This window comes from Budorcas taxicolor, chromosome 10 (assembly GCF_023091745.1).
Source record: "Budorcas taxicolor isolate Tak-1 chromosome 10, Takin1.1, whole genome shotgun sequence".
NCBI classification, from domain to species: Eukaryota; Metazoa; Chordata; class Mammalia; order Artiodactyla; family Bovidae; genus Budorcas; species Budorcas taxicolor.
The window spans coordinates 44,832,132-44,850,496 of record NC_068919.1 but is presented as its reverse complement, the minus strand read 5'-3'; the positions used below and the strand labels follow the sequence as shown (position 1 = coordinate 44,850,496).

The following is an 18,365-nucleotide window of genomic DNA, read 5'->3' as shown; positions in this document are numbered from 1 at the left end:
GGACTGCAGCCTACCAGGCTCCTCCGTCCCTGGATTTTCCAGGCAAGAGTACTGGAATGGGGTGCCGTTGCCTTCTCCGGCAAGTAGATGAGGACATTTCAATTTGGAAGTCATTTGAGACAAAATACCCTAGGTATTCACTGACCACTGTCTCTTGTAAAACTTATCTAAAGCTAAAAATAAAAGTATTTATAGTTTTCAAATGTTGAATCAGTTCTTGGTGAATCAACTGAAGATCTTTCACTTTTTGTAAAATATCCTTTATGATCTTTCTCTCAAATTTTAGAACATAATTCCCTTAACTGAAATACTAAATTAATGTTTCATCTCTCCATCTAAAAATGGTTTTCTTTCTTGAGCAAGAATTCTGGCTGTTTTGTAGCTTGCCAGAATTATAAGATCAAATCCCTAAAGTCAATGAGAAATCATTTTGTTACACATTTCAGTCTGAATTCATTGTGACAGAGTTCATTGATTATATTTTGACTGTAGAGAGGCAGCTTCTTTTTATATTACTATGCATTTGCTGAAAATGACTCAACATTGTCTATTATCTTAAGACTTTTTTATACTCAGCTTATTAATTTGGCTCTGCTGTGTTAAATCATAATTGCCATTCTTAGGAAAATTACACTCTACCTCATTGGCGCACCTTGATTTGGAAGTTAAAATTTTTTTTTCATTTTTAGTTTTTGAGCCAGAAAAAGTAATTTGATTGTGTTATAATTAAAATAAATATTTCAATTTAACTACAAATTACAGTTTATGTAGGTATCACTGTAACTTCTGCTTTCTGCATAAAATATTGAAATAAGCACTTTACAGTGCTTCATTAGTGCATAGAAAAGTAACAGAAAAATAGATGTGCCACAATAGCACAGCTCTAGAGCCTAGAGCCACTTACTCACTTTAGTGATGAATACTCAAAGAGATGAAGTAAATAGACCCAGTTAAGGCAGATTAGTTCAGAATGGAGCAAGGCCATACATAAGTCTGTTTTGATATATGAAAATGTTCCTTTAACAAATGCTAAAGGCTGAATTCATGTTACCACCAAAAAGAAGTACTTTAATATGAAAAAAGTTATTTCATATAATTTAAAGCAATTTGTTTCTTTAAACAAAGCAACCATTTGTGTGTGTGTGTGTGTGTGTGTGTGTGTGAAAGTTAAGGGGTTCACTTTTCAATTAGATAGACTAGCAGCATGTAAATATGTGAAAGGCCATCTAAATTTGCTATTAGACTTCATTCCCCAGATGAACAGTAGCGTTGGAGCTGTTTTTGTTTTGAACACTGGGTAATTCTTTTAGCCAAAGTGCATGTACATGTTTATGCCAGTCTAAAATGAGAATGTAAGCAGGCATTAGGGTAACAATACAGTTTCATGCTCTAGTGCGTGCCTGGGATTCACAGAGGAACCAAGCGCCCTAATCCCAGGTTTATAGAGTAGACCTTACCCTCTTAACATTTATGCTGAGAAGAAGCACAGATTTAATTGCTTTATGTATTTGTTATAAAACCAATAAAGAATTATTTTCTTCCCATTGCTGATGGCTTCGATCAAAGAGAAACAGTCTGGGATGTGAATGGTAGCTTTTGCTATTAGTAGAAATGTTAAGGATTGACCATGGGAGCTTGGAGAATATTAGAGACTCTTGATTGGCAGTATTAGATAGTCAGATTTTGGGGGAGGGGCTTGTTAAATAATTACATGTGTAAATTGTGACTAAGAGACACAAGCTATGTTTTTTGTGTAATCTTTTTTTAAACAAATTACTTTCACCCATTCTCTTTACAATTTTTGAATAGCCTGGTTTCAGGTATGTAAGAAATAGTTTTTGGATTGTGCTAGATTTGACCTAATTTTTACTAATTGCTAGGCATTCAAAATTTTGCTCAGAAGAATGGCATTGTTATTGTCATTATTCTTTGGTAGTTTTAATCAGTGGTTTTGTACAAAGCTTCAGTTCAAAAGAATATTTTGGTACTAGCTTGGAAGTTGTTTCAGTTAAAATTGGCCATATTCCAGGAAAAAAAATAGAATGCTAATGTACAGGTTAGAGTTTATGATGTGTGATTCCTTATATTATTTGCTTATTGACTTGCTAAACACACACACATACAATATCAGTTCTAAAGAACATCTTAAACATCTTTCACCAAAGCGTTTGTTTCCTGCAAGACGTAGCCGCTGTTTTATACTTTTGTTTTCTAACATTGCAGAATGAAAAGATTCATTCTTCTCAGTTTAGTTTATTTAAATTATGTGTAAAAGGGGCTTCCCTGGTGGCTCAAACGGTAAAGAATCTGGCTGCAATGTAGGAGACCCAGGTTCTGTCCCTCGGTCAGGAAGATCCCCTAGAGAAGGGAATGGCAACCCACTTCAGTATTCTTGCCTGAAAAATTTCATGGACAGAGGAGCTTGGCTGGCATGTAAGATGTATAGCTTTTACTTTTTTATTCAAATATCCCTACAGGTTAATTATCGTTTTCCTGCTTTTTTCTTACATCTCTTCTCGCCATTAATTTGAGTTGGGAGGGATCACATTAAAGCTTTAGGCTTCATGCTACATGAATAGAATTGGTGCTTTGTATTTCGTTTTCCATGTATTATGCACCCCTAAAAGGAATATAACACATGTCGCAGCCTATTTCATTTTCAAAGAGGAATTGAAGAGCTTTTGAATAAAAATGTGAAAAGAAACTAGTGTTCACTGCCTACGTGGCTTCTTAAAAAGGCTCCTTAGAAACATTCCAGTGTGGATTCTACGTCCTCTTTGAACTCACCGCTGACTGTAACTGCCTGCAGAGCCACGTGACCATCTTGGCAGCATGGTTTTAGTGATTTCATTACTGTGGTTTCCTCAAGCTCTTTACACACACTGATTAATATTTTCCTTGCAGTTATCGCTGTGATGATTTTGTCGTTAATGACACCAAGCTGGGACTGGTACAGAAAGTCAGAGAACACTTGCAGAACTTGGAGAAGTAAGTAATAGGCCTTGGGAAGGAAGGGGTGGAAAGGGCTTGAAGGGCCTTCCAGACTTTCTGAGCGGGGTTTTGTTGATGAGTTCCATAACCTCATCACACTCAGTGTTTTTAGTGTGATTGAAATGTGAGCAAAATAAACTTTGGAGTTAGGTCTATGAAAATTGTCAGTGATCATAACTCAGCATTTATTTCATTTAGTATTTGTCATAAACTGTATCCAGGGGCTCCAGAGCCTGTTTTTTAGTTACTACCCACCATCTTATAAGTTCCTCAGTTTTTTTGCAAGAGGAGTTTTGCTAGTACAAAGGAAGGGCAGAAAATGATCCAAAATCATTATAGGGTTACCTGAAATATTAGAAAATCCTTATCAAATGTATTAATGGGGTCTTCTTAGAACTCTGAAATTTATGAATAAATTTTAAGTGAAAATAGGTTTAATTATATTATTGTTTACTTTGCATCTATGTGATAGCAGAAGATCCTAGTTTCTTTTTTTTTTTTTTTTTTGTTAGGACCAGTATTTATCACTTGAAAGTATAGGAAGCTGTGAAATGCTTTGTCATCATAAAGAAATTAAACTACTGTGAATAGTTTTTTTTTTTCCTTGCTGAAGCCAAATAGGTTAGTCATATACAATTCACTGGACCCAAAATCCAAGCAGTAAACAGAAACCCCAGTGGCAGTGTCTTTGGCGCTGCAGTGGATGGAAGCATGGTCCTGGAATGATTGCTGACTCAGGTGAAACCTGTGTAAATCTCCCCATCATCAGGTGCCATCTAATTTATTTTGACAGTTGATGTATAAATGGCATTGTGAGAACATGCTAGAAGTGGGAGTCCCTTAGCAAACTTACATGTAAAGCCAGTAGGGTTTTTTTAAATTGTGTGGTGATAGAGAATGACCTGAGTTCTCTAAGTTAAACACTGTCTAGCTTTGGTTAACCAGAGTCTCTCTGCATGTTTCTGACTAAATATAGATTATAAGCTGAAAGGGAGGAAATGATTTCCTTAAAATCTAAACTAATTAGAACACTTTGGATTTAAGTACGTTTTGGCTTGTCCTGTTGGGGTGCCTCACTTTTTCAAAGTACTTCCTCCCTTCTCTTAATCTGAACAGAGCAGCAGGAGCCCTGTCTAGGAGACACAGCTATAGACACGCAGATCTAGACTGTTGAGTTTGGTCTGAAATTGTCACAATTAACTGTGAAGTAGGAGATTCCTGCAGTAGGTTTTGTAATATCACTCTCTGGTGTGATGATGTCATTGTAAAGATCTTGGTAACCTGATTCTTTGTTATAGAAGGAGATAGCCACCAAATTATTTCTCCCTGCCACCTAGAGTTTTCTCTTCAGAAAAGACTATCATCTCAATGACAGATTCATCAGAACTAAGTCAGAGGGTGAACAGGACTTTGAAGAACCTGCATGCTTTTATATAAGCAGCTTTCCAATCTTTTATTTCCAGTGACCACTTCATTAGGTAAAAGGTGTTACAGACTGCCTTGTCTTCACTTCTCCTTGGCCCCACTGAAAAATGTACCTTGCAACCCTTCTTCTGTGTTGAGAAACATTATCTAAGTGTATTTTGATGTTTCTCAAACATAGCCTTGAATCTGTGCTGGAAGATACAATGGAAGATCCATGACTGCATCTGAGTCTTACTGTCAACTGTCCAGCCTGTCTCTAGAGCAGCACTGTGCACCAGAAACCTTGTATAATCACCCTGTGTAGCCACTGGCCGTGTGTGCCTGAGGAGCGCTTGAAAATGAGCCAGCATGACGAGGAACCGGATTCTATGTTTTATTTAAGTTGAATTAATTTAAATTTACTAGCCACATGTAGTGAGCGGCTACCTTGTTAAATAGCATGGGTCTAAAGGATTCTGCCATTTTGAGAATCACCAATGGTAAAATTTAATAACATATTTTAGAAAGCTAAAGGCTTTATTTGTATAGGTTGAATAAAAATTAGCTATTAGGCATTGTCACCGTGCTTGTGACTCAGCTTCTTTCCTCACAGAATTTGTGAAGGAATAACTTGACATTATATTACGTATGGGCTTCCCTTATGGCTCAGCTGGTGAAGAATCCGCCTGCGACCTGGGAGACCTGGGTTTGATCCCTGGGCTGGGAAGATCCCCTGGAGAAGGGAAAGGCCACCCACTGCAGTATTCTGGCCAGAGAATTCCACAGACTGTATAGTCCTCGGGGTCGCAGAGAGTCTGACATGACTGAGCGACTTTCACTTTCAAGGCACTTTCCCTTTCATGCTCGATATGGGGTTGGTCAGTTCTTACCTTGTCATCAGTGTATGAGAGGCCCATACAGTTCTGAAGACATTTTTCCTAAGAATATTTTTAGATTTGGAAGCAGCTGACTGTCACTAGATCTGCTGCTCTCAAGGCAGTTCATGTGGAAATTATGGAAAGAAAAACAGTCACATATTTTCTTTGGATTAACCTGATAATTTTGGAAGATGGAAAAGGGTTGGTAGACTTAAAAGTCTGTGTTGTTTAATAATAGTAACTTTTACTTCCTTTGGGTTAGTTCCCTGATACATCATTTTAAAGTGACCCTTTGAAGATAGGAATTACTTTCTGATAAATTTCAAACAAGGTCTGTCTTTCATTGTGAAAAATTTAAATAATTTTAATTCAGAATTTATGTGCTGTTTAGGATCTGTTTTACAACATGCTTCGTAGCATAGCTGAATCAAAGGAGTTGGTAAATGTATTATCTAATGTATTTATCATTCCACAGTCTCAGATTATGTGATCATCTGTTACAACATACAAACAAAAGAGGATACCTTTACCAAAATTAAGAAAGAGAGTATTTGAGAGTTGATGTTAAATGTCAGAATAATCATGTCAGACCAGGGTTTCCCTTTTTTATGTGGTGTGTGTATTCTCTCGTTTGTAGACAGAGTGGTGGAGGAGAGGGACCGTCTCAGAGACCACATCTACCTGGCCAGCTTCTCTGGGAAGTGCCCGGAGGTGGCAGATTCTAGTCCCACCCTGCTGGAGAGCAGTGGGGATGTCCAGGGGAAGTGGAACTCCTTAGTACTTGAAGTCCTGGTGGGCCACAGCGGCCTCATGGGTCCCTCCCTGGCCTGGCTACTCAGTCAGCCAGGGCTGTGCCTTCAAAGCTTAGCACGGCCACCTTTGCTGTCTGTCCTGCTGGGTGGTGTGTGTGTAGGAATGTCTTTTTGATTGTCTGTCTGTTTGTGTTTTAATAGCTCAGCTTTCACAGCTGACAGACATAGGAAAAGAAAACTTTTGGAAAACTCATCACTGAACAGCAAGTTACTAAAAGTAAATGTAAGTAATTAAAATTTATTCAACTACAAGAATTGGTTGAGGTCTAGTCACTGATTACAACTCTTAACATTAATGTTACCCCCTTATGAACTTTTATAAACGTATGTCTTGTATTTGGGATATTTTACCAAGTGTTTGCCACTGGTACTAACGACTCTGGATGTGACTAAACACCCCGGCGAGTCTGTCAGTGCCTGCCCTCCGTGAGCATTACCACCACGCTCCAGTACCTTAGCGAGCGTTTGTTCTTAAGGCCTCCTTGTGTACCTTGTTACCCTTTTGCATAGGGTCTCAGAGATCCTTGCTTCCTTCTGGTAAAGGTCCCTACTGCAGATTCTGTGGGTCTGAAGTTATGGTAAGTTTGTTCGTTAGTTATATTTTTTCCACTTTATAGTAGCTTTAGTAGTCTCACGAAGGTGTTAGGGCTTCCCAAGTGGCTCAGTGGTAAAGAATCCACCTGTTAGTACAGGACATTCAGGTTTGATTCCTGGGTCAGGAACATTCCCTGAAGAAGGAAATGGCAACCCACTCCAATATTCTTGCCTGGAGAATCCCATGGATAGAGGAGCCTGGCAGGCTACAGTCCATGGGTTCACAAAAGAGTCAGACACGACTTAGTGACTAAATAAAAACAATAATAAAGGCATGAAGTCTTAAACTTATTTCTTTTAAGGACCTTCCTGGTTTTTACATCATGTACTCCATAGTACTTACTAAAGCTGATTTCCTATTAAGTTTCCATTTAGAACAGTCCTAGGATCAGAAACAGCCTTCTAAAAATGTCCAGATACTTATACAGAGAGTAGAAAGAGAATTTGAAATATTCATTGGACTGAAAAGGATTGATTCCAACCTGGCCTGATGCTAGAGTTTCAAATACAGGCCTTTGCCCTTTGGTGTCTGAAGCAGCTGGCCTTCTCGGCATCACTGAAGGAGCCTCCCATTCTATCTTACAGGGCAGCACCACTGCCGTTTGCGCCACGGGCCTTCGGAATTTGGGGAACACGTGTTTCATGAACGCCATCCTGCAGTCGCTCAGGTAAAGTCACAGTCAGACCTCAACTATCTAAAGTCAGTTTCTGGTGGAATGGTAAAGAGCAGGGGCTGCACGTTCAGGTTCTGTCTCTGGCCCTGACTCTAGCCTGGTAACTCGGGGCAAGTTACCTCAGTTCCCTGTGCCTTGGTTTTCTCATCAGTGAAATGGAGATAATAGTCTGCCTCACGGAGTAGCTGGGAAGATAGTGTATAATTTACATAAGTGCTTAGAGCAGTGCTTGGCAGTAAATAACTGTTAGCAGTTATTATTTAGTTCCTGTCACTTCTTAAATAGGCTTGACCGCGGGCCAGCAAACTTCTGAAAAAGGCCAGATTAAATAAATATTTTTAATCTTTGCATGCCACATCCAGGCCCTCTCACATATTTTCCTCCTCCCTTCAATACTTCCCTCCCTTTTAAACAACTCTTTAAAAATACAAAACTCACTTTAAAAATGGAAACGCTCACTGGCCCGGGGCCAGATTTGTCCTGCGGGCCATAGTTCGCAGACCCCTGGGCTGTAAGGAACTTGTTCAGAGAACTCAGTTCAGTCATTAGTTGAGTCTTAAGTATGGTCATTAGATCAGATGTTTAGAGAATCCTCAACGTGTAGGATGAGCAGTGAAAAATAAAACAGGCAACAAGGCTGACCTAAGTTATCTAGAAGAGATTATTTAGAAAGTTGTGCACTTTCAGATTCTAATGTGGTGTCAAAGACCAGAATAAATTATCTTCCCAGGGCCAGAAGCCACATGTGCTCTCTCCTTAAAGGGGCTGGCTCTCAGCTTTTCTTTCTGTAAGAAGAAATTCTAGTTGCTACTGAATTCTCCTTGTTACTCTGTATAGTGTATTCAAACAATATGGTTGCTCTCATAGTTTGCTTCTGCTGGAAGAAATTATTGAACACTTGGAACCAAACACCCTGAAAAGAAAGCAATGGTGATAATCTCTGAATGGGAAGGGGGATTGAGGATTTGGGGAGCAGAGAGTTTGCTGTAAGGTCTTTCTTTATTTCTGCAAAGTCATTTACTTGTATTGTTTTCTGGGAACAAAAGAGGAATCTTAAGAAAACATGATGTAAGAGATTGCATTGAATACCACTTTAATGAGAAATTGACAGATCACATTTTCAAAATCCATATGTGGGTCTCATAGTACTTTGTTTACAGGTCCTAGGACCTTTAAAAAATAATTTTCTTTCCTTTCTTTTAAAATAGTAACATTGAGCAGTTTTGCTGTTATTTCAAAGAACTGCCTGCCGTGGAATTACGGAATGGGAAGACAGCAGGACGGCGAACGTACCACACCAGGAGCCAGGGGGACAGCAACGTGTGAGTCTCAGAATATGTGCAAACAGATACTCTTACTGGTGCTTTCCATTGTGTTATGTGAGTAAATAGGCACGTACATTTAAAAGGAAGCTCTTAACAGCTGTGTTTCAGTATGTAGCTGGCGATCTTAATAACTGTCGAAATTCATTTACTTCTGTTTACCTAGCAGGCAGGATAAATTCAGCACTCTGCTTGTGGAGTCTGTGGATTGGGGCATTCTAAAATTGATGTCTGTGAATGAGCAGCATGAATGTCATTAGTCTTTGTGAATTAATTTGTGTGATAGGGTTAGGTAAACCTGTCTTGAATAATTAATTTGCAGTTATCAAATTCATTGTGGGGCAGGCAATACAGTCAGTTGTTAGTTGATGTGGGAGGAGGAAGTGACAAGTGATTATTGAGAACCAAAACAATATGTATTCAAATTCAAACCATGTTCTGTTGGGGTTCAGAAGTTGTATCATTTTATCATGGCTGTAAGAGGCATCTTAACATTACTGAAATGAGGCTATAACAATGTAATGTTTTCCCTGTCTGCCCATCCCTGCTCCCGCACACCCCATCCCCACGCATTCTGAAAAGCCACACGTAGTCTAGTACTTAACGGTCTGACACTGCTCCTCTGCCTGGCTGAGGGAGAATAGCGTAGACTGTGTTAGAATGGTTGCAGGGAGGAGTACGCACTGAAGCCAGGCGTTGGCGCAGGGAGGGCATGACGCCGCGAGGAGTGCAGTTGTAAGAGTCTGCTTTGGCAGCAGCGTGCAGGATGAGCCAGCACATGCCTGCGTTCAAGGAGGCTTCACACTTTATAGTAACTGGTTAGAGGGAATAGCAGTGAAATGAAGAGGAAAAAATACACGTGCACGAAAGGGAAGAATTAGTAGTACTGGATGCATTAGTGTGATTTAGGGTTTAGTTACAAATTACAGAAACTGCCTCTGGCCGTTTTATGCAGAAAAGGAATTTGTTGAAGGTCTTTGGTGAACTTACCATTACCAGATGGGTGGGAAATAAGGTCTAGAGTCCAGTCATCCATAAAGGTGTTCTTATTAGGACCAACTGTCCATGCCCTGCCTAAGCTTTCCCACTGCCAGCACTGCTGGAGTTGGTGCTAGGTGGAAGCTGCTGTGATTGCTCTCCCATCTCCCCGCAAACTGCCCCCACGCTCCTGAAGATGCTCGCTGCCACCTGAAATGACTTGGCACTGTCATAGCTTCTTTTCTAATTCCTGCTTCAAATAGGCATACCAAAGCCATGTACCTGAATCCTGGCTGCAAGGAGGGAGTGGGGCGAGGGTTGAGAAGCAAGTATTTAGTGTTTTCAGCTTCCATAGCGGGAGGCAGCCTTTGACTCTCAGAAGACTCTTAAGATGGAGTTCCTCAAACATAGGATGAGGATTTAGGTACTAGGAAGTAAAAAACATAATCTTTATCTCAGGAACCTGTTGGATAACAGGGGTTGAGAAAGAAGGTGGCGAGATTCTCTGTGGCATCAACCAGGTTTCTATGAGGATGGTAGCTGTATTGACACATAGTCATTGCAGTTGAGGAGGTGTTTAAAGTTACCTTTGTGCATAGAGACCCGAAACTAATGGAGACTTAAGCACCCCTGGTTTATTTTCTTCTGTAAAAGTTGGAGCTTGCCCACCTAGCTCCGTTTCTCGGACTCACCGGGCTCACCTGACGCCCTGTCCACCATCCCTGGGCTCTCATCTATATTGTCCACAGTGCTGCTGGGGAACCACCGTTCAACCTCACTCTAGCTGGAAGGCAGAAAGAAGGAGTGAAGCAGGACCACTCTTTCTCTTTAAGGGGATTTGTCGGAAATGGACACACTCAGAATTTTTTATTCCATGAACTCATGTGCCAAGAAAAAAGTGGAAGTTGTATTCCTGTGGGGGGAGTGAGTGGAGCCCGGGCAGCCGTAGGGAGAGTGCAGGGAGCAGGTTTAGGACATGATGGGTGAGAAGAGACAGAGGATGCCCAGTAGGAAGTTCCTGCTGGGACCTGGAGACACCTGGATAAAAGCAGTCGTGTGAAAAATGTGGATTTCAGATTTGGATTTGAGAGTCACTAGGACAGAGGTGGGTTTTGAAGCTCTGAGATCAGAATAACTCTCTGCGGCAGAGATGAGCAGATAGTCCTAAACAAGTCTGAGAAGTGCTCCTAGTGAGGGGTAAGAAGGAGAGAGCCAGGAGGTGGACAAGAGATTCTGTTACCTGTTTTACATACTTTAAAATATGCATCAGTAAGTAATTTGGTTTGTAACTTATCCATTGCTTTATTTTACAAGTATGATGGCATACTCAGGAGTTCACCATATAATTAAAAAACTAGTTTTGTCAAGTAATTACCGCTTTTTGTATGGGTTTTTGAGATGCTGCTGTTACTTAACTGTCAGATTTAGTTCAGAAGAGACCAAATGTTTTGTTTTCATATTTGTGAATTTTAGACAGTTTGGCATTGTGTACTGAAACACTAGCCTCTCGCGAATGCCGCGGGGTCTCATCATCCCTTCCTCTCTTCCAGGTCTCTGGTGGAAGAGTTTAGGAAGACACTCTGTGCTTTATGGCAAGGTAGCCAGACTGCATTTAGCCCAGAGTCCTTATTTTATGTTGTTTGGAAGATTATGCCCAATTTTAGGTAAGTAATATTTAATGATGGATATTTAAAACATGAATATTAGTCCTTACACTGTTCCTGAAACAGTTTCCAACAAGTGGTATTCTCAATAATGAAGACTGTTTTGTTTTCTAAGGAGAAAATAAGTTGGATATATCCTACTAGACAATGTGTTTAAATAATAGACCTTAGAAATGTCTTTAACAAAAAGCAGGGCATTTTGTTGTTATAAAAACAAAGACCTTATAAATAACTTATGTGCTCTAGAAAAACATACTGGACAAAATTTCCTTGATTCTTTTAAAATCTTATAAACAGTAATTGTCATCATATACTGTCTTATTTCAGCTAAAAAAAAATCCAGATGTAATCAGTAGAAAACCATGGTACTGTATTCCAGACTGCAGTTAAGTCCATAAGATTCATTTTTCAGACAGTAACAAATGAACAGATCACCTCCTTACATGGCTGCAGAGTCACTGAGTTTTCCATGTTGTTTATCTAGTCTCGCTTGAGAGGGAGGCGCCCTGCTGTCAGAAAAGCCCCTCTTCTCCTAGGCTCGTCAGCCCTGTAGCGAGCAGCAGATTTGAAGCACTGCGGGTGTTTGACAACAGCCTTTGCCACCTTCTGCTGATTTTATCTTTCTGGTAAAAAAGAAATCATGGTTCTTACTAGTCATGATTCTGGCATCTAGTATATGCTCCTCTCCTTTTTTAAAGCCAGCATGGTGTAGTAAACCTTAGCAGTATATCTTGCTTGATTGTCTCAGAGTGGTTCAGATCTATGGGTAGTGTGGAGAAGTATCTGAAGGGTAATAGGACTGTAACTTGTTGCCTTCCTGAAGAGTGTGGCCTTGAGGATCAGATGTAATTGACTATTGCTAACCCTGGTCTTTGTTTTGAAGGATATTTCTTTTATATTTCATGTTATTTAAATCTCCTCTCAGGAAGGAATATCTTGTAAGAATTTTAGAATTATCTGACTCTAAATAGGAAAGGTAGAAATGATTGTTAAGTTATTGCTAATCACTGGTAGAAATTTCTATCAATCACCTAGTTAGACAATTTTATTTTCTTGGGCTCCAAAATCACTGCAGGTAGTGACTGCAGCCATGAAATTAAAAGATGCTTGTTGGAAGAAAAGCTATGACTAACCTAGATAGCATATTAAAAAGCAGAGACATTACTTTGCCAACAAAAGTCTGTCTACTCAAAGCTATGGTTTTTCCAGTAGTCATGTATGGATGTGAGAGTTGGACCGTAAAGAAAGCTGAGCACTGAAAAACTGATGCCTTTGAACTGTGCTGTTGAAGAAGACTCAGGAGCCCCTTGGACTGCAAGGAGATCCAACCAGTCCATCCTAAAGGAAATAAGTCCCGAGTTCATTGAAGGACTGATGCTGAAGCCGAAGCTCCAATACTTTGGCCACCTGATGTGAAGAACTGACTCATTGGAAAAAACCCTGATGATGGGAAAGATTGAAAGCAGGAGGAGAAGGGGACGACAGAGGGTGAGATGGTTGGATGGCATCACCGACTCAATGGACATGAGTTTGAGTAAGCTCTGGGAGTTGGTGATGGACAGGGAAACCTGGCATGCTGCAGTCTATGGGGTTGCAAAGAGTCAGACACGACTGAGCGACTGAACTGACCTAGTTAGACTCTTGATAGGGATTTAATCCTTGTGTTTTGTTACCAGATAAAAAGTGCTTCCATTTGTTGAATATCTGTTATGTGCCAAGCACTTTGGGTATTTTATATCCGATCTTCATTAAGAAACAACAGAATTCCCGTAGGAAGCATTGCTGTTGTTCAGTAGCTAAGTCATGTCCAACTCTGCATCCCCATAGACTACAGCCAGGCCTCCCTGCCCTTCGCTATCTCCCATGAACTTTGCCCAAGTTCGTGTCCATTGAATCGGTAATGGACTTGATTCAATGGACTAGCCATGATTCAGTCAGCTATCCAACCATCTCATCCTTTGCCACTCTCCTCTCCTTTTTGCCTTCAATCTCTCCCAGCATCTGAGTCTTTTTCCAGTAAGTTGGCTGTTCGTATCAGGTGGCCAAAGTGTTGAAGCTTCAGCATTAGTCCTTCCATTGAGTACTCAGGGTTGATTTCCTTTAAGAATTACTGGTTTGATCTTCTTGTTGTTCAAAGGACTCTCAAGAGTCTTCTCCAACACCACAGTTCAAAAGCATCAATTCTTTAGCACTCAGCCTTCCTTATGGGCTGACTCTCACATCCATCCATGACTACTGGAAAAATCATAGCTTTGAGTATTTGGACCTTTGTCAGCAAAGTGATATCTTTGCTTTTTAATACTCTGTCTAGGTTTGTCATAGCTTTCTTTCCAGAGAGCAAGGGTCGTCTAATTTCATGGCTGCAGTTATTATCCACAGGAAGTGTTAGCTTCATTTTAAAGACGATGAAGCTTCGACAGAAGAGAGCAGTTCAGTGTTGTACATCTAGTAGGGTTAGGACTAGAATGAGAACCCCGGTCTTTATGGCGCTGGTCAGTGATAGATGTGTTCACAGTAAACTTGTAGTAGCTTGTCCGCATGCCCACGTGAGGCCCACCAGCTGTCTCAACTCTTCTGCTTGGACTGCATGGTGACTCAGTTCCCCCTTCATTTAATTCTGCTTTTCATCTAAATCTGCCCATTACCTCTACCAGTTTATTTATTCTAGCTGTGAGCATGAGTCAGTTTTTAGCTACTTAATTTTACACATTCTGTTATTCCTACCAATGAAAGACAAGAACTGGAAAAGCTGACCATGTTGAGAAATTTGGATGGCGTTGCTGGACTGATTCCTATAAAACATGGCCTCTTAGAGCTCGCTAATGACTGAGCGACTGAGCAGAGTAAGATGTCTCTGTGTTCTCAGCAGGGCTTTCTCTTTTTCTGTAATAATTCAGATTGTTCCCCAGTTTCATGTTGTTGCTCAGTCACCAAGTCGTGTCTTACTCTCTGTGACCTCAAGGATTGTAGCCCACCAGGCTCCTCTGTCCATGGGATTTTTCAGGCAAGACTACTGGAGTGGGTTTCTCAAAGAATCATTTTCTCTTGGTTAGACCTAGGTCTTGAGATTGTGTCATGGATAAAGTCATAGTGCAGGGTCACTGCCCAATACCCTGGGGTAAGGCTGTGAAGTAGGGTTTTCTTCTTATAACTGTTACTCCTGTCATGTGTATAGGGCTTCCCTGGTGGCTCCGTTGGTAAAGAATCCTCCTGCAGTGCAGGAGACCTGGGTTGGATCCCTCGGTCGGGAAGATCCCCTGGAGGAGGAAATGACAACCCGCTCCAGGATGCTTACCTGGAAAATCCCATGGACAGAGAAGCTTGGCGGGCTGCAGTCTATGGGGTGACAAAAGAGTCGAACATGACTTAGTGACTAAACCACCACTACCTATTATGTGTACAGGGTAATGTTCTTATAACATGCCAAAGTGGAAATGAAGTGAGTCTTGAATTATGTTTTTATTGTAGTTATAATCCCAAAGTAAAATTTTTTTATAGTTTAGAAAGCCCATTTTCCTTGGTTAACAGATGTCAATATCCAGAGAGTTCGATCCCTTGAAAACAACTTTCATCTCATTGTATGTCTCCATCAGAGCTCATGGGCAACACCTCACAGGTGTGTGGTCCTTGAGCAGTAATATTTTGAAAGAAATCTTTTCTGGGCAGTAGGTGTCAACAGTGGGCTTAAAATATTCAGTAAACAATGGTGTAAACAGATGTGCCATATCCAGGCTTTGTGGCTCCATTTATAAAGCACAGGCAGAGTAGATGGAGCATTATTCTTAATGGCCTTAGGATTTGCAGAGCGGTAAATGAGCACTGGCTTCAACTTCAAGACTCCAGCTGCATTAGCCCCGAGCAAGAGAGTCACTCTGTCCTCTGAAGCCGGACCTTGACTTCTCCTCTCTAGCCGTGAAAGTCCGAGATGACATCTTCTTCCAATATAAAGCTGTTTTGTCAACACTGAAAATCTGTTGGTTAGTGTAGCCACCTTCATTATTGATCTTAGCAAGATCTGGGTATCTTGCTGCAGGTTCCAATCAGCAGTTGCCACTTCACCTTGCACATTTATGTTAGGGAGACGGATTCTTTCTTGAAACCTCGCTTACCAACCTCTGCTAGCTTCAGGCTTTTCTCCTGCAGCTTCCTCACCTCTCTCAGCCTTTCTGGAATGGAGGAGAGTTATTAAGGCTTTGCTCTAAATTAGGCTTTGGCTGAAGGAAATGTTGTGGCTGGTTTGATCTTCTGTCCAGACTGATAAAACTTTCTCCATATTGGCAATAGGATCTCACTTTTTAAATTAATGGTGTCTTCACTGGGGCAGCACTTTTAAGTTCCTTCAAGAACTTTTCCTTTGCTTTCACAACCTGTCTAACTGTTTGGTGCAAGAGGCCTGGCTTTTGGCCTCTCCTGGCTTTTGACATATCTTCCTTACTAAGCTTAATCCTTTTAGCTTTTGATTTAAAATGAGAGACTTGCGACTCTTCCTGTCAGTTAAACACTTAAGAGGCCATTAAGGGTTGTTATTTGGCCTAATTTGAATATCATCCTGTCTCAGGGAATAGAGAGGCCGGAGGGAGGGAGAAAGACAGGACCAGCCTGTCGGTGGAGCAGTCAGAACACACGACATTTACTAAGTTTGCTGCCTTACATGGTTGTGGCACCCTAAAACAATGACCAGAGTAACATCAAAGATCATGGACCATTGATCACATTGACAAATGCAAAAATAATAACAGAAAGATTTAAAGTGGTACAGGAATTACCAAAATGTGCTGGAGACACAGAGTGAACAAATGTTGGAAAATGGCCCCAACAGACTTGCCACAGACCTTTGACTTGTAAAAACCACAGTACCTGCAAAGCACAGTGAAGCAAAGTGCAGTAAAATGAGGTACACCTGTATGAATTCGAATTAGGAATTTATCTGTTGTATGGGTTTTTTGTGTATTTATAAACAAAAACATTATTTTTTTAGTATTTTTGTCTCGAAGAAACTCAGCCTTGATTGATGCCTTACACTGGGTAGGAATAGCTAATTGTAACTGCTTTTGGTTTTGCAGAAAATTTGGGCAAAATTGTAGTTTATTTTAAATATGAACAGAACCTAAAGCTCTCATGTGTCCTAGACATTTCAGAAGAAGCTTGTTTTAGAGTGATAAAATTTGGTTCTGTAGCGGCCTATCCTGTCCCGCGCTGGTCTTCGCCATTTCACACGTAGTGCAGAGGTCCTTACCTAGCAGTGGACGGCCAGTAGTGCATAGGCCTGTATCACAGCTGTGCATGTGGAGCCTTGCACGGGTGCGTGTGTGTGCCTGTATTATGTGGTGTCTGTTTCATTTGGAATACCTGCTTTTCACTTAAACAGGCACAGAGTAACGTTTTCTTCATTGGCACCTTTCTTTGCCCTAAGATCTGAATACATATGGCTTGTCGCCCCGTGCCCTAACTCTGTGAAGAGACAGTTGCTCTATGTTCCTGTGTGTTGTGCCTCAGCAGCACCTCTCATTCAGAATGGAGGCCTTATGATCGTCTAGGCTTTTTATGTTTGCAGTGTGCTCTCTAAGATGATTTGTCTTTATGATACAGATTTCCTACAGACATTAAAGAGAAAGAGGTAATCTTTATGTGAGGTCACAAACAAGTGAGGAGAAGGAACAGTGGTGAAACTGGTGCTGCCATTCTTCAGATAAGTCAATGAGAGGCTTTGTTTAAATGTTTAGAAATGGAATTGTAAATGTCTCTTAAGTCAGAATGAAAAAAAAAAAAGTCCTAGAAGAAACACAGACTTTTCCTTCTCTGGGTAAAGATCACAAATTGTAACAGATGCCTATAATTTACCTTTATGAAACAATGAGTGTTCCATGATCTCATATAGATCACCAAATGTATTTCTAATGGTAAAAGAAACAGTAGAAAATAGTGTATTTTGATATAAGGAAAGAGAATCATGGTGTGGTTGGAAATGGTCATTAATGTACACTAGGCAGGTTATTTTAAGGGATGGATATGTGTTTGATGAAAATGCAAATTGACATAACTGCAAGATAAAGGTTTTAATGATCCATTTTACAAAATTATGATTAGATATTAGGTTATTTTGGTCAGAGAATAAAACTTTTTTATATAGGATAGAATTTCAGATATAACCTGAGATACTGATCTTATCTTTGAGTCATGAAAAAGATGTATATTGGAAGGGTTTAAAGCATCTCCTTAGATATATATAAAGGAACTACCAACTTTGAATAGTTTTACTTTTAACTTAAGTTTAACATTTTATTCATGAGTCTTAAATACTGGAACAACATATGTATTACTATTTAGTTACTAAATAGTTTAGAAAAAGTTACAGTGACATACTGACTTTCAATGTAAATTCCATTGAGTAGGCAGATCATTTCCATAATTTATTTCCAGGAGAAATTTTAGGAAAAGGGGGAAAATCTGGTTAAAAGAAATTTTGTTTGTGGAACCACTGCCTAGAAGGGTGATGAAAATTTTGACTCCAGACCAGGCCAGAAAACTTGTCACTTAGGGCAGAGATTAAAGAGAACCTTCCATGCTGGTAAAAAATGTAGGCAGAAGTCTTTCCTATCCATAATTTTATAAATGTACTTTAGACGTCACTGCTGACTTGTCTACATAAACCTCTAACCCTTCTAGCTGTACCAGCTTAATTTTGTCAGATTTCATTACTCTGTACTTGTCATTGATATGTATTAGCATAAGAATCCCATAGAATTTCCTGACTGAATAGAGTATAAGAAATAACCCCAGAATATGTGGCTATACATATTCAAGTTTTAGGCTAGAGTATAATTGTATATGTGTCAATGCATTTTGAAAATTTTGTTTAAAAAAAAATGTCCTTTGAATCAGAGATTAGGATGTAAACATAGAATGTTAGACATCTTTAGCTCTTTAGATAAAATTTTTCTTCCTTTCAGCCAGTGTTTCAAAATTAGTATCTTTTAATCTGAAGATTTTATTTCTTAAAACAAACTTTAATAAAACTTCAGACCTAGTTTTCCGGTGCAGGTATGAT

The 18,365-nt window shown here is 40.0% G+C and overlaps 2 protein-coding genes across 3 annotated transcripts in view; both read left to right on the top strand.

Annotated features, from left to right (window-relative positions):
* SNX1 (sorting nexin 1) overlaps nucleotides 1–18,365 on the top strand; it is a 587,700-nt gene that overhangs the window by 6,710 nt on the left and 562,625 nt on the right. The window lies entirely within an intron of this gene.
* USP3 (ubiquitin specific peptidase 3) overlaps nucleotides 1–18,365 on the top strand; it is a 96,263-nt gene that overhangs the window by 44,486 nt on the left and 33,412 nt on the right. For both annotated transcript variants that reach the window (XM_052646184.1, XM_052646185.1), the window contains exons 4-8: nucleotides 2,905–2,988; nucleotides 6,227–6,308; nucleotides 7,265–7,347; nucleotides 8,562–8,675; nucleotides 11,204–11,317. In XM_052646184.1, coding sequence (XP_052502144.1) covers nucleotides 2,905–2,988; nucleotides 6,227–6,308; nucleotides 7,265–7,347; nucleotides 8,562–8,675; nucleotides 11,204–11,317 — 477 coding nt within the window. The remainder of the gene's footprint in view (nucleotides 1–2,904; nucleotides 2,989–6,226; nucleotides 6,309–7,264; nucleotides 7,348–8,561; nucleotides 8,676–11,203; nucleotides 11,318–18,365) is intronic.